Source organism: Lathamus discolor, chromosome 3 (assembly GCF_037157495.1).
Source record: "Lathamus discolor isolate bLatDis1 chromosome 3, bLatDis1.hap1, whole genome shotgun sequence".
NCBI lineage: Eukaryota > Metazoa > Chordata > Aves > Psittaciformes > Psittacidae > Lathamus > Lathamus discolor.
The window spans coordinates 93,029,528-93,050,220 of record NC_088886.1 but is presented as its reverse complement, the minus strand read 5'-3'; the positions used below and the strand labels follow the sequence as shown (position 1 = coordinate 93,050,220).

The following is a 20,693-nucleotide window of genomic DNA, read 5'->3' as shown; positions in this document are numbered from 1 at the left end:
AGCCACAGCAGAGCAGCTGATTTTACATGCTGTCTCAGCCGGAGGAGCTTCCCAGCACCAGTGCTACTGATGCTCCATTAAACACACTTTCCTGCTCTTAATCCATTACAGGTTGTCACTTAATGTACACAATTACTTTGTGCTTTACCTTGAACTATGTGGAGATGGATTTAAACATTAAAAAATCATCAGCGTACCAAGAATAGATACTGAGAGGGGCTCAGTAAATGTCAGGATTAGTTGACTGGTGATAGGCATTCACTTAAGGCAGCAAAGGGCAGCTGTTTATTCTCATTATTAATTCTTTCCAGCTATATAGCTTCATTTCAATGCTATGCTAGTTCTTACTGCCTAAGTTAATGGCAAACAAATCACCTGCTGTGGTCAGATGCAAATGCAAGACATCCTTACCTGATTTAGCTGATGAAGAGTCATCTTCAAATCTGGTAACTCCCTCTGACAGCACACTGCTGCAGAAGCTACCCTCTTTCCAGACATCTCTTCAGAGCTGTGGAAACTCACACCCCCTCCTACGAGAAGCTCTTATAATATCAGAATCTCAGTGATATCAAAAAAGCCAACAAAACCCATCTTTTCCAGTGAGATAAACATGTTACTAGATACTGTCCTGTTTGGTACTGACACAATACAGACCTTCACACTTAGTGTAAATAAACCTCATCTTCTTACCTTTCTTACCTAAATGTTTAGCAGCAGAACTTCATGGTAAGCAGCTGACATCTAATACAAGGAAAACAATAAGCACAAAACATTACCTGAACTTTTTTTGGTAATGTAGTAAAAATACTCTTCAGTCTGATGCATAGGAAACCAACCCATTGAAAAAGGAGTGATTTGACCAGGTGTCAGAAAGGTCACTTTTCAGAACTGGAAAGGTAAATGGAAGGTGAGAACTGGCAAGACCAAGCAACTCTTTCTTTTTAAAAGAAAGCCATCAGCAGACGTATATACATACCAACCTCAGAAAAGAATGCTCAGCATGTGGGGCTGGAACTTCTATGCACACATAGCCTTTGGAATTCAGTCGGGAAGATATTTAGAAGTAGGCTGTTACCATTTTCTACTAGGTACAGGAAGTACTGGTACAAGTCTCAGTTACAGGGAAAACACCCTTTAAGGAAACTGGAAGCATTTCTCTGTAGGTGGCAGCCTGCATTGACTACGTAAAAATCTCATTGCTTAAAACTGCAGTTTTCCATTGATGACAGCACTGCAAAGGCACATATTCCTGGCAGAAGCCTGCAGCTCCTGGAAGTCAATGACATACAAGAGTCGAGCTCTGTGACTCTAATGAGCAGCTTGCTCAAACTCATCCTGTTGTTTTTCAGCCCTCACAGTTGGTAAGAGAATCCTTTGATTTCTTGCTGGTCATTCTGCTGTATCAGTAGTAACATGGCAAGAAAACCTATGACAAGCAGGTCCGAATGTACCAAATGAATCTGAAACAAATACGTTCATCCACCCTGCTGAATCCTCAGTGTCTTCTAGCTGACATGGTGCAACTGCGAGGAAGGTACCAAGACAGGATCAACTAACACAAGTGTTTTCAGCAGGCTGCCCCAAGCCAGGAGTATTATCTCCCATCACACAGTAGGACATGGATTGAGCACTGGTACCTCCCTCTTCAGTTATCAGGGCTTTACCTACAGTTCTTTTCTTTCCCCTTATTCTGAAAGGCTTGTGGGGGTGAAATAAAAAGAGCATAAACACTGAGCATTGTTAAGATTAGGAACTAATGCTTGCCTCTGAGAAACAATTTGCAAGCTTGTTTTGCTACCAGAAACTTACTCCCAACACTCACTGCCACTACTCTTGAGAACTATGTAGAAATGTATTTATCTTGTTTTGGCTTTAAAGAATGAGTGGTTTTCTTCCAAGACTCAATTCCTCCCCATTTTCATCTATATAGTCTTACTGACTCTACAGTCTCTCTGAAATGCCTGTACACCAGCATGTCCATAATGGTGCCCCAAGAGTCTGAAACCCAGCTTATGTTCATTTCATATATAGTAGGTAACAGAGGCTCATAAATCAGACTGGTCTCAGAACCCCTCAAGTCACTGGAAAAGGTGTGTTTCCGGAATTACAACACCACTGTGTTGACACTAAGGCTCAACAGCTGCCCTTTAAGCCCCAGAATTCCTGACAGACCCTCTCCTGGCTGACTTAAGAGGCAAGGTAAAGTAAGCCACAACATGGAAGGAGATAGTGGAGACACAGTCCCTGTTGATTAACTAAGCAGGTGCCACCATAAAGGAAAAGAAAGTCATTCACAGATCACAGTCACTGTCTGACAGCACATGAAGCACTTGGACATTACCCTGAGAAAGAACATTAACTAGGCATAGGCTCAAATGAAAACCCTGTCACAGAACAGCCCCAAGCTGCACTTCCAGCTTTTGCAGGTTAATGCCACTCTTGGACAGGTGCCTCCACTGCCCTGTCCCAAGTGTGAGTACCCTTAAAACAGAAGCAGGAAGCAGAAAGAAGTTCAGAAGCCACATCTGAATTATGCTGGGGGAGGAGGGGTAGTGAGAGGGGAGGTAGTTTGAAAAAAATAATGAAAAACCAAAACCCAACCCCTAAAAATTACAATTTAAGAAAGCCCCTCCTTACCATAATCATGGCATAGGGCACTTTTACATTCAGGCACAGAAGGAGAAAACACAAACCAGTCTAAATAAACTGTAGTTGAGAGCTGCTCACTCCATCAGGAGAGCTTAAAAGCAAGTCATACAATAGTCACAATCATCAACAAATGCTGAGCCATCCTCATGGCCCGACCTGCCAGCCTCAGTAGCAGACTCTGAGCACTTCCCTGTTTTGGCACACTCCCCAGGTGCATCCTGGGAAATTCATTTTAATACCCTGTCACCCTCTTAATGTCTGGGTAAGAAAAACACAACTTTCCCAACAGTGACAGACAATGATTTCAAACTTACATCATGTTACAGCTGACTGACTTATACCAGGAGGTGGTGATAAGCTTCATGGAGAAACTTCAATGCTTACTCCATTTCCGTGGGCTGGGGTTTGCAAGGCACAGTGCACAACAGCACTGTGTAGCAATACCTAAGCTAGCACTAAACCAGCTGGGAAAGTAAAAGCCTGTATTCTATTCCAAAACACAACAGTGCTAGGCTTGATAACAAACAAACCCACACAACGAATTTAAAACCAGTTTAGGCTCAAAAACTCCCAAGGAGGCTATTTCTGAATGGGCGTTTAGAGCAGGAAAATACATATCCTAAATAAATATTAATGACAGCAAACAAAACTAGACAGAAACACACTCTGCAGCTAACTCCAGACATACCTGTTTCTAGGCATCTTGTTTCATCAGCTGAGAACTCCAACTCAGCTTGTTTGTGGGCTGTAAAGACACTGAAGTCCAAAGGAAAATACTGTTCTGCTAACATGGAAAGTGCTTACAAAGGAAAACTTTCACCTGCAAGAAAGGTGGTTGTACATGAACATGTCTGGAGAGGGAAGAGGGGAGCCGGCCCTCTCAAAGGCTGGCATACCTGATCTACACGGAACAAGGTTATCATCCGCAGCACAAGATGTTTTCCAAGGAATGAGGCTTGCTATGACCAAAACCTTTATTTTATCAATTCTGTAAGAGCAAAAATCACGCTATTCCTTCTGACAAGCCAAATATCCAAAGTGCAATCTTGGCATGTCTTCCAATTACACTAATGCCAAGATTTTACTCCTAAAGACTCAAACTATGCAGGGATCAACAGTTTTAAGTTTGAGAAATGTTGCTGTGCCAGATACAGGATGAGACTGCACACAGGCAAAGGGTAAAGACAAGGGCCACCCACTATCACCCTCAGGGGAGTGTGGAAAAAAGGCCCTTTCACTTACAATACCCCTCATCTTAAACTTTCACACCCTCTCCCTTACATTTCTTGATGTATGGCCCCCACTATATATGCAGAGGGAATCTCTTTCTTTAGGGAGTTGCTTCTAAGTATCCTAACACTGGAACACCATCTGCTTTCATCTGCATGTACTGACCCTTGGACGGAGCATCAAAATGCACATCTATGCCCCCTGCCAAGTTGTTCAGCTGACATACCTGCAAAACCTCAAGTGCAGACAGTGAGGTAAGTCAGAGCTCAAGGCTGCCCTTCACACGCTGCCCTAATTAGGACTATTAAGTAGTTTGATCTTTAACACTAAAAGGACAATGAAAAATGGCCTACAGGTATCTTGCAGTAAAGACATCAGCCAATTCTCAGCTGGTTTCACCTGCACCTGTACAAATCTGACTCCAACTCCCCACTGAAATGAGCTGTTATTTCCAGAGACTAACAGCTAAAAGGTATATTTCATGACAATAACCCATTGCAAGGCCTCCCATCACAGAACATCATGTGTGCATGTAGGTGCCAGGCCCTATCCAAACAAACACCTGTAGTTCTTAGTACTTACTGAACTCAGCATTTGCTGCCCAGCCTGTGGAGAGGTGGCAGCCACCACGGAAAACAGCTTCTCAGCTATGTAGAATCATTTCTACACTGGAAGAGCTCTAAAGCATCCAACTGCTGTGGCAGCTGGCCTTCACTGCAGCCACTTCATGTGTTGCTGGTAACGGCAAGGACCTAGAGGACATTTACTCTAAGTGAAAAAAACACGTGTTAACTGAAAGTCAAAGGAAATTTGAGTTGGCTACAACCTCTGCTTTTTTATAGGCCTTCTGCTGAAATGTCCTTTCAGAACCTCTGAGCCCAAGTACCTCCCCTGCTCCTGGAATAGGGAACAAACTAACAAGACTAACTGGGTAGTAATTTTTCTGCCTTAATAGTAAATCAGTGCTTCTGGGGGCACCAGGGCTCATCTTATCTCTTATAAGGGAAACATACCTGAAGAACCTCCCAGCCACATGCCAAGAAAATCCATCATCATCTCCTTTCTCACTTTCTCCTTTCTCCCTTCCTTGCTCAGATACATTCCCATGGGATACAGCTCAGGAACAACAGCAGATTAACAGATACAGAGATCTGAGACTGAAAGTGTGTTCTGGAAGCAGCAACTCCACACAGTTACCATCTCTGTTTGCTCACCCTGAGCAAACTCTTCCTTCAGAGAAAAGACTGGAAATGTCTGAAACTACTGACCTGTGTCTCATACCACTGAGCTGCCTGTTCAGTCAGTGTCAGCTTGCGGTGAGATTCCCCGGCTATTCCTCTGTCTGGACTCTGCAGCTGCTGGAAGACAACTCTGACAAGGTCTGTCACATGAAAGCAATACAAGCCTGTATGAGGACTAGAATGGGCAAAATAACCAGAGAAAGTATTGAGCACAGTGAAAGAAAACAGGCATTGTGATTTCTTTTCTCTTACTGTCTTCATGGCATCTACACAGAATGACAGAAAGTACACTTCCAGATAAAGTCCCTTCTAACCTCATGGTAAGAGGCTCCACTGTATTTTTCCTATACAAAGATTCTGGTGACAGTGCTCTCATGCTCCTGGTGTTTTAACTACAGTGGTCTGAAAACTTGCCTGTGCAGGGTCTAAGTGTAATCTTCTAATAGACACCACAGATAAAGCCCTGCCATCTCATTTCCCTATGCAATCCAAATCCTTAATGCAGCGTCACTTCGGCTCCTGACACTTATTCATCATCATTCATATGTACTTATTACACATTCATCTCTAGAAGATGCTGCCTTCTCTTCCCCAAATTTTCTCCAGTAGAAAGGAGAAGATAAAACTTCATTTGAAAACTAATTTTTCTCCAAACTCCCTTCCCAGTCCTGAACATGTAAGAACCAGAAAGTACAGAAAGTGCTTCAGGAACCCAAAGCTTCTAGACATCAGGCTGTGCCCTCCAGTCAAATCCAGGAGTTTTGCCCTGTAACAGGCAGCTCATAATCAACATTGTTTAGTTTAAAAGCCACAAAATTTAACACATTTTTACAAACATCATCATTCTATGAATCTATGATTTATAACTGGCACGTAACTAGATACCTTATGGAAGAATACAAGGGGCTGTAAGGAAATCTTTAAATAGCTACTGTTCCACAATCAGAAGCAGAGGAACCTCAGTCACACTCTGGCCTGTGCAGCACACAAAGTCAAACCAAAGCAGCCTGTTCATCTCTTTTGCCCTGTGCCTATGAGTTAGCTCATTTTTAAGAGTATCAATGAAAATATCAAACAGGCATATATTTCTAACTTGTAGAAACTAAAAGCTCCCCACTACCATTAGCCAAACCCAAGTAAGAAGCAAAATACATTACTCCTGAGAAATTGGATTCTTAACATCCATCAATCACCTGGCTTCCAGTTTTAAAAGCCCTGAAATTTATGTGCTTGTATGCTTACAAATGGCAGGAGCCTTTTTGACTTCCTTGGCATAAAAATAAAAGCTTTCTAAAACTAATTTTCCACAGTGCTGTCCCTACTGCATAGCTTGCACAGTCCACCAAACGTCTCCCAAAATGCATGGGAGCAGGCCACTAGCCACCTTTAACAATTACATCAAGGTGAACAGCTACTGTTTTGCATGCTTTGAAAAAACAGAGCTCTGCATCATCACACAATACCACTGGTGTGAAGACCAGCAACGTGACCTGTTGGCTGGCAGAAGTGTAGGCAAAACACCCCAGGCTTCCACCAAATGCCCTGACACCCATCACTTGACCCAGTCCGCACATACCTCGGCCTCTGCAGAGGCATTTCGTTCTCAGAGCAGTACCAGGCAAGCTTGTGCAAAAGCTCTGGCCAGCTGTTTTGTGCTGGGCTGCTGTCCCCCAAAGCAGGACAGCTATCTAACAGAGATCACAAAAGCTCCCACTGACACAAGCTGGCCAGCAACATCAGACTGTCAACATCATAGCAGAGAGAAGAGAGAGTCAGTCTAAGAAAACGAGTGTTTAATCAGGAAACAAGAAGAGACAAGGGATAAGAAACTGATTACAGGAGAGTAATACCCCAGCAAAAAGAAACACGATTGTACAACTCCGAACAAAACATCCTATGAGCCAGCAGTGCCCAATGAGGGACGCTCCTGAGAAAGAGCCCAAGCACTTCTGGCAGTCTCCAGGCAGCTCGGCGCAGTCACAACTCTGACTGCCCAAGCTCCAGCCTCTGCCCTCAGCAGCTGCTGCAGAAAGCCGCAGAGGTGGCCCTGGCCCTGCTACTCCAGTCTCAGCTTCTCTCAGCAGGAGGCGCTGAAAGGAATGAAGGGAGCATGGCTGGCTGTGCAGAGCAGTCCCAGCCTCTCCCAAAAGGCGGTGGTACGTGGAGTAAGAGAAGCCCATACAAAAAAAAAAAAGTTTACATATTTATAAATGCCAAAATAAATATTTAAGACAGAATCCCCCACCCCCCTAACACGTGCGTGTTCACACTGCAAACTGCTCGCAGGACAGCCCTCAGGGGCTCTGGGAAAAAAGCAGTGACTACACCACAGGGCAGCCAGCTCAACTTCCTTCTTGTTTCCTGATGCTTCTGAAGCCTGCAGCCCACTGAGGAGGAGGAGGAAGAGCGAGCAAGCGGAGCGCCAACACGCAACGGTGCTGGAGAGGAATGTCATGGTATAAATACATCAGATCAGTGGTTTCCAACAAGTTAAATCTAAAATAAAAAAGACACCAGAAGGAAGGATGGTGTAAATGGAACTACAACTATGCGGGACAAAGGGTTGTGTGTCCGTGGAGCTCCGCCTGCTGTCATGGTGAGAAGGTGGTCATTTCCAGAGAGACCCTTTGCCACAGGTCCTTTGTCTGCTTGCTGCGCTTTAAGTTCTGGAGAATATCATTGAACTGCATCATGCCCATGGGAGTCAGGCAGAAGGCGCTTCTGGCGCTGCGGATGGCATTCACAAAGTCATCGTAGTCAGCTGGAGTGAGATGGATCAGACGATGATGGATGTACTGGATGGGAACAGGGAAAGAGCCTTTAGGTGTCTGCTCATCACCCTCATTCTGTGACAGTCAGAGAAAGACTCAGTATCGCATGATCCTGTTACACCATGAGAGGTCCCAAGACTCAGAGGCTCTAACAGAGGACAGCTAGCTTAAAAGACAGCAGTGCCATATCTTACAATCTAAACACAGACAAGGTAAAGGTTCCCTCAGAATATCAAAATACAGTCCACAGCATCAGCAGGTGTTCTCTCCTTCATGAGCACTAAATTGGGCCATTGCACAGCACAAAAGGGCCAACTAATGCTCTACCCCACCCCCCATCAGCATCTAACCCTCAAACCTTTCATTCTGCAGGTTATACATGGGAACCCAGCACACTCACTGCAGGGCTTACACTAACTTGCTACAAAATATCACTAGGCTTCACACTGTGCTTCTATCAGCTTCCAACTAAGGCCCCATAACTGCTTGACCAGCTCTTGAGCTCAAGTGAAGAAGCTCTCATCTCTCCGAAGTATCACCTAATCCAACCTGGGCAACACGTCTGCAGAACCACCCTTCTGGTCACTTACTCAAGAGAAGCATGTACAGGTGGGGTGTCCTGTCTACACTGTTTTAGCGATCATGGAACACTGTTTTCAACATAGAATCATAGAATAGTTTGGGTTGGCAAGGACCTTAAGATCATCTAGTTCCAACCCCGCCGCCATGGGAAGAGACACCTCACACTAAACCATGCCACTCAAGGCTCTGTCCAACCTGGCCTAAACATTTGTCCTAGTTTCAATAAATCCCCGGATATCTCATCTGCACTGGCAGCTGACCAAGCCACCTCCACTATTAGCGCCGGCACTGGCACACCAGACAGCCATATCCAGGCTTCACAACCAGGGGAAGACAGGTTATAAACAAGGAAAGGGAAAAAAAAAGGCAGGCTGTGAAGAGAGGTGGACAGGGGGCTTGAAAGCACAGCGAAGAAGAAGTACAGAAGTTAAAAGGTATGGGTAGCATTTGGAGTGAGGAAGAAAGAGGACAGGGAACACAGAACCACCCCATCCTTTCACAGAGAGCACAGGGGCAAGAGGCCTTGAAAGAAGCAGTACAATGAGGCTGGTTGCATGCACTCTCCATACTGGCAAGTGATGCCTTTTCTTGTCCCTCCTGAGGGAGATGGATGCATCAGGCAATGGACCAGTTCAGCTACCAGTACACAAGGTCCCTTCTCCTCTGCACATGCACACATAGACAGTCCGTGCAGGCAGGGAAGCTTTGACAGGCAAGAAAGCAGGCCATACATTACCTGCATATATGCCTGCTGGCACCTCTGCACCAGCTGGTGGAAGGCTGGGGTGCGCAGGTGGTTGTGCACATGGGCAGGGTTGAGCCTCTGTAGAGCTTCCATGATGATCTCCTGGAGTACAAAAGGGCTCAGCACCCCCTTGGCTGCACCAACGCAAAACTGATGCACGTAGTTTACACCTGCACAGAAGGAGAAGTCAGAACAACAGTGTTAAGGTAAGAGATACCAGCTACTTCCCAGTAAGAACCTGGATTTGGAGCACCTTCTTCTCAGTGTACTGTATCCTCCAGCAGGCTTGAGGGAGACAGTCTAGCAAACGCATGGGGACAAGAGACCATCCTGATATATCCGTCAGGTCTGAGTAGATACCAGGTACCACCTCAGTGACTGGTATTTCCCATGTCCACCTGTCTATTTCAAGTGGATATGAAAGAAAACTGACGTGGCAAAGATAACTACAGAGGCAAGGATATACTGCACCTCCTCCCACTGCTTCTTGACTGCCCATCTAGGAAGCACCTAGATACCCCAGCACTGAGGTCTCAGGGAGGCTGGAGATAGTCAAGCTTCCCCACCACCGCCTGCAGTGCTGGTCCCCCAGCAGCAGCAGCAGAAGCCATGCCACTAGACAGGTTGTTTGTAAAAGGCTGGTTTCTTTGAAGTTCTTACCACTTATGAAAGAGTTGAAAGCATGAACTGACAAAAAAGATCCAAGAGCAAGGCAGAAGTAAAAACAAAAACCAAAACCCCAATCAACTGGTGGTTTGAGCACCTATTGCTATAAAAGGCCTTCACAGAAGCTGTAAATATACATAAGAAAGAGGAACACCTACAAGAAAGAATTACTGTTATAGAATGGAAGAGATACAAGCTCTGAGCCCTGTCCAACCCCATGCACTTCATCTAGTGCCTCAAAATTCAACAGCATGCCTACAGAGCCCAGAAATGGGACAACTGCCTGGATGAAAGAGCAGCAGGAATCTTCTGAAACATTCTCAGAAATGGGACTGGATATCAGGCTCACCCACTCTTTGAAGTTTAACTCTTTGAAGAGCTTTTTCCCACCATGGTCCAAATCCCAGCAAGTGGATTTCTGAAGAAGTACTGCTCTGAGCCTTACCTAACTTTGCAGCTAACCCAAGGAGCCATTTTACATCCTCTGTGTAGGGTGGGCTGCGGGAGAAGTTGTTGGGGTGGTCGTTGTGAGCTCTTCGGCCAAGCATCTCCAGAGCCAGCATCCCTGTGAGAAAGGGGCAGCCACAGTCAAGCAGCACTTCTGCCCAGTAAGACTCAAGTCTAGCATTTCACTCACTGCAATGCAACCTGATTGGCCTGCCTTTCATCAGCAGAAAATTCCCTAGCTGCAAAGAGTCCAGAGAGACACAAAAGGCTCATCTTGGAGCCTGTCATGGCAGGAAGTATCTGCAAGAACATCTGGATCTGCTGCTCCAGGCTGGGAAATCTGCGCAGCCATCACAGCTTACAAGAGCTGCAAAGAGATACTTCATTAAGCATCTACAGCAGGGTCAGTGAGATAGCCCCAAAGGCTGCACTACAGGAGATGTCTTGAAAGCAACACAATTGCTCTAAATTTCGCAACAGAGAGGCTACCCAAACCAACCTACCCCTCTGCAAAGACAACGGGCCAACTCTGAGCTGCAGTATTGCCAAACTAAAAAGATGTCACTCATGCTATTAAAATTCTTCAGGCAAATCCTCCCATTTAAACACTTCTAAAATACCGATAGGTGCCATGCCTTGATCTTCCAGACCCTCTTTCCCACCCCCACTTCTCCATTACTGAGGCTATTAAACACCTTTCACGGCTTACCACTTACCACTGCAATGTCTCCTATGACATCTGCACCCCTTTCTGGCTAACTCTCCAAGAAACTGAAGTTTCCTTCATGTCAGTCTTCAATCACCTAGCTGGAGAGGCATAGGGCACATCCCTCAGTGCCTCTGAATATTATGGTATTATTAAACTAGAGGTGTGCCTTCACCATTCATGAGCAGCAGGAGCTGCTCATTTTTCACAGTCATATCCTTAGGGCCCTATCCAGACTCCTTTATGTACGCCTGCTGAAAGGCAAGACTCTTCCCAGCTCTAACCCACTTAGCTTTCTCTTCTATTCTGACAGCCCTCAACAGCAGCTGTTCAATCTTCTATTACTTTGCCTCCATTTTTAGCCTCCACATACTATAATGGACTTGCTTTCCCCATGTACCTAAGATGCCATCACCCCCAACAGGTGCAGCAGCAAATTGCCTGCAACCCTGCCCTGAAGCCCTTGAGAAGGGGCCATAGAAACCCACTTGGCCGTCCTTACCAACTCGGTATGCAGAGTGGAGGTAGTGCAGACCTTGGGGGCTCACAGGCTGACTGTGCTGCTCATCCTCGGCAGGAAAACTCCCTGTAACAAGGGAGTTGGGCTGTGAGGACATGGTTGTCATGGAAGCCCCCTGAATCGCTGGGAACGTTGATCCTGCATGGACATTTCCTACTGAAGAGAGCAAAACAGCAGCATTAGGACCCAGCACCAGCCTAAAGGAAGGTTCACTTGGGCCATCATCTCCCTCACCTGACCACCCCATGTCAATGTAGTGTTCCCTAAACAGAACAATACAGCAACTACAAACCACAGACTTACAACTGGAATACAACAGGCTATGAATATCTCTATTTTCTTTGCAAGCTGGGTCTGGAGACAGTCAGTTACATGCTTGTCTATCTCTTTAGCAGTATATCATGAACATGCACATCGTCCATGTTTTACACGTAAATACATGTGTTGACTCAGAGGTCTTTGCCATCATTAAATGAAATGTCTGGTTCTGATTTCTTGTCCAAGGAAATAAGCATGTGCATCTCTACATCTGATGAGAAATTGCTGTGGAAAATCATGGAGCAGGAACAGTATTAAGTCACTCGAAGATCAAGTCCAACATTGTGAGATTGCTCCACTTCTGTTCTAAGACAGCTTACCATGAGGGAAGAGTGTTACTGGAGACTAGCCTCCAATCCATCCTTGGAAAGAACAGCTATTGCATATGCTCGTAGCACATATCAAAGGTAAAAACAAGCAAGGAAACTTGAGAAGCTGTCATCTTCAGATACTTAACTAGCATGGGCAAAATCAAGGGAAATCACAGGAAAATCCATTATGTACCACCTCAACTTCGAGAAACACCAGTTAACACTGAGACAATAAGCTGTATTCTGACAAAGAACAGAGTATATCTAACTCTCCCTCTCAAGAAAGCTGCAGAGACAAAAAGAGCAAGGTTTGCTTGCCAGTTCCAGAGCAGAGATGCCACTAGGTGTGTGCACATTGTTACCCTTAATTTTACGCTTCTCTGTGGTGCTACTACACCAGCACCACCACAATGCTCCAAGTTGCGATTTCTTTTCCTCTGCCACCTCCAGCTTGTTTTTTAAATGTTTACCAGTGAACAGCTGAACACTCAAGAACAATGTGCTCCCATGAAAAATCTGTCTGACCTCCTCAACCAAGCAGACACATAGCGCCAAACACCCACAAAGCGGGGTGAAATCTGTGCTGCATTTGAAGCCTGGTAAGAATAACCCGTAAGAATGAGCTGAATTGTAGCCAGAGCTCAAGCATCACCACGTGATTAGGTACTCCAGGAACAGTGAAGCAGTATTTTAAGAACTGAAAACAGAAGTTTATGCAATTCATAAACAATGGCAACTGGAAAGGGTGGGGTTGTTTTTTCCTGTCATTATTTTAAGTGCTCTAGGATGAGTTAGCAGTTCTGGAAGAATTCATAACTCTTTGGAGGAGTACAGAAATGGTTTCTCATGATTCAGAGTCACAGCATCAGCCCAGGACTATGGCTGCTTGCAAAAGACGTTCTTCAGATCCTGAGGTCTTCAGGACTATTCTATTTGCTTTTGTGGTGGCTTTTTGGCATCAAAATGCAAGATAAAAATAACTGAAAAGATTCTCCTGATAATCTGGATATGAAGGATCTGAAGTATTTTCCCTCATACCAGTCTTCCAGCACCTGGTGAATTGCAAAGCAGTGATAAGCAAACAGAGGCAAACACTATAGCTTCTTGAGTGAGGGGATAACAGAGCTTTGGTCAACCATGACCCATTGGTGCAAAACCCCATGGCAATGAAAGTACGTCCACAGTTCAGTCAACATCTGCTGCTCCAGTGCTGCACACTACTTGGTGGGTCTCCACCACCACTCTAGTCCCAACACAACATGTGAGCCACCAGACTGCCATTGAAATGATCCTGCCAAAACAGCTGTCCTCTCTACAGAAGTTCCACATTTCAACCCCTTCAGGCAGGAAAGACTTAGTACTATTAGTACTTAAAATTAGTTAAATTTAATAATTAGTTAAAATTAGTACTATCGTAGCAGAAGTATGCCTGCTTCTTGCACTCTATTCTTCAGAACTTAAGGAACCACAAGAACCTACTCAAGGTCACCTATGCTCACCTTGCTAAAAAGAGAGGGGGAATAAATCTCTAATCAAGTCAGAACAGCTAGAATAGCTCTAACCAGACTTTAATCTGAGAAGCCACAATAATCCCATACTGAAAATTTAGCTAAACAGAATTAAAGCTCCACTAGTTGAATCAGGCCCCCTCACGAATCTCAGTACCCCTGAGCATCTGTATCTTTAGGATAGAGTGGATTTGGCCAGAACATTTCAGTGCAAGAACTTGGCAGAACTTGTAGTTAATGAGGAGCAGGACTTGCCTGTAGTACAGCTAGGAGACGCAGTAAATAAACCTATGCTACACACAGCCCAGAGCTGTAACACTTACTTGCTACATTGGAAGACAATGACATTCCTGTCTCGCTGTGATAAGGATGCACTGCAATCTGCGTCATGGATGGGACGGGCACGCCAGGGAATGACACTGCTGTAGCTGCCAGCGATGGTGGTGTTACTGAGTAAGGGTATTGCGCTCCTATGAAGGCTGGATGGACACCCTACAATAGAAAAAAAAATGTAACAGTCATGTCTAATTCATCTGACTGCTTAGAAGTAATCCAAAACACAATGTCCCCACACAAACCCCAGAGCATGGGAAGTCCAATCTGACAGGGAGGTGGAAGCACAGAAAGAAGCAGCACAGTAACTACATACACGACATGACCATTACATCCGCTTGCTCCTCCTTCTTTTAAATCTAATCAGTTTTAAGAAAACCACCCCAAGAGCTTTCAAAAATAGGCAGAGGCTAAAATAACCCTTACTTGTTTTTCCCTCTATAAGTCTCTATTTAGTCTGCAGGTCCTCAAGAAGACAAGCTTTCTGTCCAGTGCCTTCTGAGAAACTATATAGCAATAAAAATTAAGAACTATTTATGTATTACATTTTATGCTCTCTTGACACTTTCAATGCACCCACTGAAGGCTCCTTATTATGCAAAAACTGAGCTGGGCAACCAAAGTAGCACCACAAATCAGCAAGTAACTGAGAGCAGAAGCTAGATCTCAAGCCACAGCAGGTCTGAGCTCCATGCTCTCCCCAGTCTGATATAATCCCTCTGGAAGCAGCTACACAAAGTCACTGTAAATGATCAAGCACAGGCAACACTCACCTGTGGGTATGCCGAGCCAGGGACTGGGAAGACAGCTGGGCGTGGCATATGCTGGATAGTGTGTCCAATATACTGTGGGTTACAGGGGATGTGGGTCTGAAGGGTGGTGTAAGGATGGAGACCCTGCGTGTGTGTATGTGCCATTGCTGGCCCTGCCATTGTATGCTGCTGGTACATGGTTGACCCCACAGAGATCACAGGCATGACTGATGCTGTTGCTGTTACCGAAGTTGCCACTGTTACAGTGGTTGCCTCAGAGGTCACCCGGTTGTCTGTCAACCCACGTGCTGCTTCAGAGGCAGCCCGTGCACCACTGGCACTGCAGCCAGTGGCACCTTCTCTCTGGGCTGGGGTCCCACCAACAGTCTGTTCATAAAGCCAGTACCACTGGTGAGCTACTTCAAAGAGGACTTCTGGGTACACACCACCTCCTTTGGCTGCCTCTTCTACTGCCATACAGGCCTTTTCCAGCATTGTATTATCCTGGGGGCAGTGAAAAAAAAACGGAAGTGAAGAATGCAATACCAGAAACCCAGGAAGGCAAAACTACAACAGGAGAGAAGTATAAGGCACTCTAAAATGACTGATACCATGGTGAGCAGACAGATCACAGTTATGCACCAGAATAACCAGAGTTATTCATGAAAAAAAAGAAATGCACAAAACTGGGAAAAAGGCTGTTCAGTGGCAGAAGAGCCGATCTCACAACTAACAGCACATCCTTGATGTTAGAAATCAGCTTGTGCTAGCCAGCCTCTATATGATACCCACCTGTTCCTTACACTGCACCAGAGCCCTCTGGATCTCATTTGGGTTCAGGGCATGGGCATGGGGCAAGCAGCTGAGTGCTAGTTCAGCAGCTGCCCGCACCATGTTGGAGTCTCTGGCCCGAGAAGCTCTGTCTGCCAATGATGCCACCTCTGGAGGAGTCAGATGTCCATCCCAACACTCCACCAAGATGTTCAAGGCTGCACTACCAATCTCCATGGCTTGTCCTAAAAGGAAGGGAGAAGATTCTCACACCACTGTATGCCCAGTGCAGTTCCAGTCAGCTTTCCCTCAACAGAAGGGGCACTCCTTGCTTCCTTCAGCGGCAGCAACAGAACCTAGCTGCTTCCCTTAGGTGGCTCTTCGTCCCAAAACCACATGACAGGCAAGAGCCCTCAATAAGCAAGCAGAGAGTGATGGTACCATTATCAGAGTCAAATTAAAGGTACATTTGAGGTAGTGAGAGGAACTTGCTATAGCCTGGACTGATGCTCTATTTCCATCATGTCAGGAAAACATGAATTTTCAGGGGTGTTTATCATGCTCTAGAAGCCATGTGCATTGAGAGCAGGTAGTAGGTCTGGGTGTGGACAGGAGGACAGTGAAATGATGAACATAGCCAAACAGCAAGTTCAGACTTGACAAATGTCTGTGTCTTCAGCAGACCCCTGAAGAAGAAGTTGAGACAAGTCTAGGTGAGAGAAGTGGTCTATGGCTTTGAAGAATGAAGCATGTTGCACTTCAAACAAGAAACAGCTCGCAAGAACTTTCTAGGCCAAAGAAGCACTACTGTGTAAATCACTGGTGCTCAGCTTCTACTGCTAGCTGTGCCAGCAGCTTATATGGCTACCACAGCACATCAGCATCATCATTTTTGGGAATAAGCTTGCCTCCCTCCCCCCTCCCTTCCTGCCCGAAAGTAAGCTTCCCAATAATAGCTTTGCTGTAACCTGTGATCCAAGAGACATGGGAGGAGTAGGTTCGAGAGAGCCAGTTAGGAGACACAAAGTTGTGCAGGCCTAGTGCATACAGCCCAATCTCGAAGGCGCAGAGGTGAAGGTTGCGGTGTGGTCCCTGGTGCCCACCACTGGAGGAAGGGTGGGTAAAGATAGAGGTACTGCTGTTTCCACCTGCTTTGATAAGGACTGTCTTGGCCAACTCAAAGTAGAAATGAGCAGCTGCCTCTGAGGGCTGGTTTGGAACATGAGGAGCATGGCTCTCCAGCCGCCTCCCTTTGTACCTAGAAGAAAAAGATACAGGGACCTTTCAGACAGCAGCAAGTATGCCAGATTCACTGGCTGGAGTGCAGAGTTCCTGTCTTTAGGGTCCAGAGGAAAGAACGCAAACTCTCTCAAGGAAGTATCTTCCAATACACACATGCTCCCTGACATCAGGCTTAGAGGTTGCACTGGGATCATTCATTACCTGCCAACTTCCACAGTCTTTGCACGGGCTCCCCCACTGGCTCTCCTACTGCCACTGGAAGAGGAAGATCCCAGCGAATCACTTGAAGAACTGCTGATGCTGTCACTGTCCTGTCCTCTGCCCCAGGATGTTGTTGCCCATCCTCCACGTAGCGGACGCCGACTGAGTGTTGGAGAACTGTCAGAGGTGGTTTCAGGAGCACTGCTGTCTATACTAGCCATGCCTACACCAGAAGCAACATAGCAATGTCACCAGGGTTGGTAAATGTAATGTGGGTAGGTAAACTCCTATTTGTATCACCTACAATCCCAACTAAGATCAGTCATGTCAGTCAGCCTTACTGCTGCCAGGCATTCAATTTTGCAGATTAAGAGAGATTAAATTAGTCAGTTTGGCTACAGCCATCAGTGACATTTTACAGTTCTCAGATTAAAAAGCAGAAGAGTCCAAGAACAACCTGTCTTTATTTCCCCTTTCACCCCATCCTGGCTCCTCACCCCATCTGCCAAGCTTTGTGGCAGAGTATAAGAAGCAGCAAATATACATACAAAGTCAAGTTCCACAGACCGTACAAGTATGAACAAAAGCCTTCTGATATATGGTGCACAATTTACACAAAGCTTCTTCACATCCTCAGCCTCCACATTACACCTTTCCCAAGAAAAGTATAAAGAGGCAGCAGCTCCTCTGAATTTGTTTCTGGACCCAGGAGCACAGAGTTTTGCTCCCAGAGTCCAGCAATCATTCAGCTCCAAATAACTAATCCATCACCTAGAATGTATGTGGTGTGTGAAAGGTATAATAACTTGTCATACAGAAGTGGGCAGGAAATCTGGAGCAAAATCTATTTCTCCATGCCAAACACCTCAGAGACAATTACCTACAGCTGTAGTACAGGAAAGACTGACAAATGGAATGAAAGAGCAAGGGAATTGCTGAAACCCCAGCAGGCTGCCTAGCACAGCACTAGACATTGTATGAACTAGTCTGTTCCTACCTGTGTGTTTCTTCTTCTGCCTGACAGGTGAACCCCAACATCTCCCGTTGTAGCCACCTCGGTTTCCAAGGGCCAGACGACTGGGGACCTTTCCCTCTTGTTTTAGGACAGTGGCCTCTGCAGCTGGCTCACAGGGGGACTTCTGAGAGTTGTCTGCATAAACAGGACAGTGACAAGGTAAATACGATTTATTTCCGTGTATCTAAAACCAGATGTGGCCATTTAAAAGACATAAAAAGATGCAGGATTTTTATAAAATGAGTGCTATTTATGAGCAGGACTATCTCAGTTTTCTTTCACTATTAAGCATATCATTCAATACCAGGCTAGGAACATCTAATTTGAACTTCTCAAGATGTGGAAAATGTGCTGCAACTATGGAAAAATTTTAGAATAAAAATGCTCCAGCAACCCTAACTTTATTGCAGTCATCCTCAGCTAGTATTGATCTCTTTGGGAAGAGTTAAGAGAGCACTTCTTTCCACCAAATGCTGCTGTATGTTATGCTTGCCATCAAAGTAGAAACACAGCTTGAAGAAAACCACGTTTCATAGAATCACAGAATCACAAAATCAGCTAGGTTGGAAAAGACCTTTAAGATCAAATCCAATCTCTACCCCAGGACTCCCAAGTCCACCACTAAACCATGTCACAAGGGCCTTGTCTACACAGTTTTTGAGCACTGCCAGGGAGAGTGATTCCACCATTTCCCTGGGCACCCTGCTCCAATGCCTGACCACCCTTTCAGTGAAGAAATTTTTCCTAATATCCAGTCTAAATCTCCCCTGGCGCAGCTTGAAGTCTTTACTTCTTGTCCTATCACTTGGATAGGGAAAGAGATCAGCTACCTCCTCTCTCCATCCTCCTTTCTGGTAGGAGAGATCCTCCCTGGTACCCCTGAGCCTTCTCTTCTTCAGATTAAACAACCCATTAGTTTCTCTCTAATGCCCTTCAGCAATCTTAGGTATTTATCTTGCATGACTGTATTTGACTCAGTGTGTAACTTTTTGAAATTCTGCACCCCTGTGATGCAAGCCTAAAAGATGGAGTCATAGTAGTTTTATGCTAACTGGTTATACAACTGGCTCAAGATAGAAAAACCTGAAAATCAGCCTGAATCTCTACGAAACAAGAATATGCACAGAAATGGATTCAGCCAAACAGATAATGGGGCAATGATATTCTAGTAACCACCAAGCAGCCACATGGTAATATAATCACTCTACTTCCCAAAACAGACAGAAATGTACAGTTCCAGTTTTGCACGGATGACAGAAGGGTTTCAACATAGCCCTTACAAAGCACCTCTTACCCTGCGCGCTCTTCTCCACGAAGTTCTCAGGACTGCTCTGGACCGCAGTACTTACAGCAGCTTGCTGAGTGACAGAAGCCCCTGGAAGCTGCTGGATAGCCGCAGTGGACTGGGCAGCATGTTTGGAAGGAGATTTTTGATTTGCTACTGCAGGCTTGCTGGATGAGTAGAAGGAACTCAGAGTCTGTGGTTTATGAGTCTGACTCTCTCTGTCCAGAAGTTTGTCTAAAATCTAACAGCAAGGAAAAAAGGAAAGGAATAATTAAAAACGAGCTTGGCAGAAGGATAAGAGAACAGGCATTACACTAAGCCACAGAGGGCAAGTACCAAATCAGCTTCTGGTGGACAGTATCTTGTTGGAGGAGAAAAAAAAAGAAAATGCTTATTCTCTAGAAAGTAGGCATCGTCTTCCTGGACTGAAGACGAGCACAGCTGAAAGCCATATGGTCTGCATTACTGAGGAAGCAACAATTCATTCGTACTCAGGAACATCCCCATTTTCACGTCAGCCACTGGCTTTTATCTGAAAAGCACCCAAACCTCACAATAAATAAGTAGCTCTGGTACATCAAGGACAGAATGTAAGACTCTATGTTTAGTTCTGTCGATCATTAGATGCGTTTAAGTTATCAAAATTATGTGCTTGACATTCAAAAAATCCTGCCATACCATACTGAGAAACTGGTAAAGCCAGTAGAGAAACTGCCGTCTACCAGCCTACTTTCTTGTCCCTATTTATTACATAATTGGGGAACAACGCATGACTACATTTTATGCGTTTGTCCATTTCTACTGCTCATTATCCATATGAAATGAAAACCATGAGTGTGACAGAGCATGTATTTGCAGATGACTGATATCAGTGTCCCTGGTATTCCCTGGAGAAGAGTATAGCAAAAGTGCTTCTTCTTTAGGAGTAAGAAAGAGACTAATAATATTCTTGCTGGACAAAAGGATTTCTGAATATAAAAGATTAATATAACCCTTCCTCAAGCTTCAGCACTTTTGGTATTTTTCTCCTCCTCTGGGGCGGAGGGGCAGAGTTTTACTATCTCTCTTGCATGGGAAATTAAGGCATGGATGGACTGAAATAGTCTATCAAAGAGGGGAGAGGTTAAGATACTAAGGCTTTGCTAGATAGACTATTCTGCAAGCCAGCATCTCCACAGCAAAACAGAAGCAATCCCCAGATGGCACACAGAGTGCACAGAAAAACTGTGGGACAAAGGACTTTTTTTAACAGGTAACCAAAAGCATTAAAAGCAGTGAGAATGCATCTCCCAACTGGACCTTAAGAAACGTATAGAAAAAGTGCCTCTTCCAGGGTAATGCACACTCTGCAATCAGATTTTGCATCAGTGGAGGAACATAAGTACCACAACATAGCTTGT

At 45.2% G+C, this 20,693-nt stretch overlaps 1 protein-coding gene across 2 annotated transcripts in view; it reads right to left on the bottom strand.

The window, feature by feature from the left end:
* Positions 1–6,892: 6,892 nt before the first annotated feature.
* ZSWIM8 (zinc finger SWIM-type containing 8) overlaps positions 6,893–20,693 on the bottom strand; it is a 64,355-nt gene continuing 50,554 nt past the window's right edge. Inside the window, exons 16-26 of one of the 2 annotated variants that reach the window (XM_065670623.1) lie at positions 19,303–19,534; positions 17,991–18,143; positions 16,994–17,216; positions 16,519–16,808; positions 15,572–15,795; positions 14,801–15,283; positions 14,018–14,186; positions 11,540–11,713; positions 10,330–10,449; positions 9,210–9,388; positions 6,893–7,915 (exon numbers count right to left, since the gene is read on the bottom strand). In XM_065670623.1, the coding sequence (XP_065526695.1) occupies positions 7,712–7,915; positions 9,210–9,388; positions 10,330–10,449; positions 11,540–11,713; positions 14,018–14,186; positions 14,801–15,283; positions 15,572–15,795; positions 16,519–16,808; positions 16,994–17,216; positions 17,991–18,143; positions 19,303–19,534 (2,451 nt within the window). In that variant the 3' untranslated portion in view covers positions 6,893–7,711. The remainder of the gene's footprint in view (positions 7,916–9,209; positions 9,389–10,329; positions 10,450–11,539; positions 11,714–14,017; positions 14,187–14,800; positions 15,284–15,571; positions 15,796–16,518; positions 16,809–16,993; positions 17,217–17,990; positions 18,144–19,302; positions 19,535–20,693) is intronic. The other variant, XM_065670624.1, reaches the window with a different exon arrangement.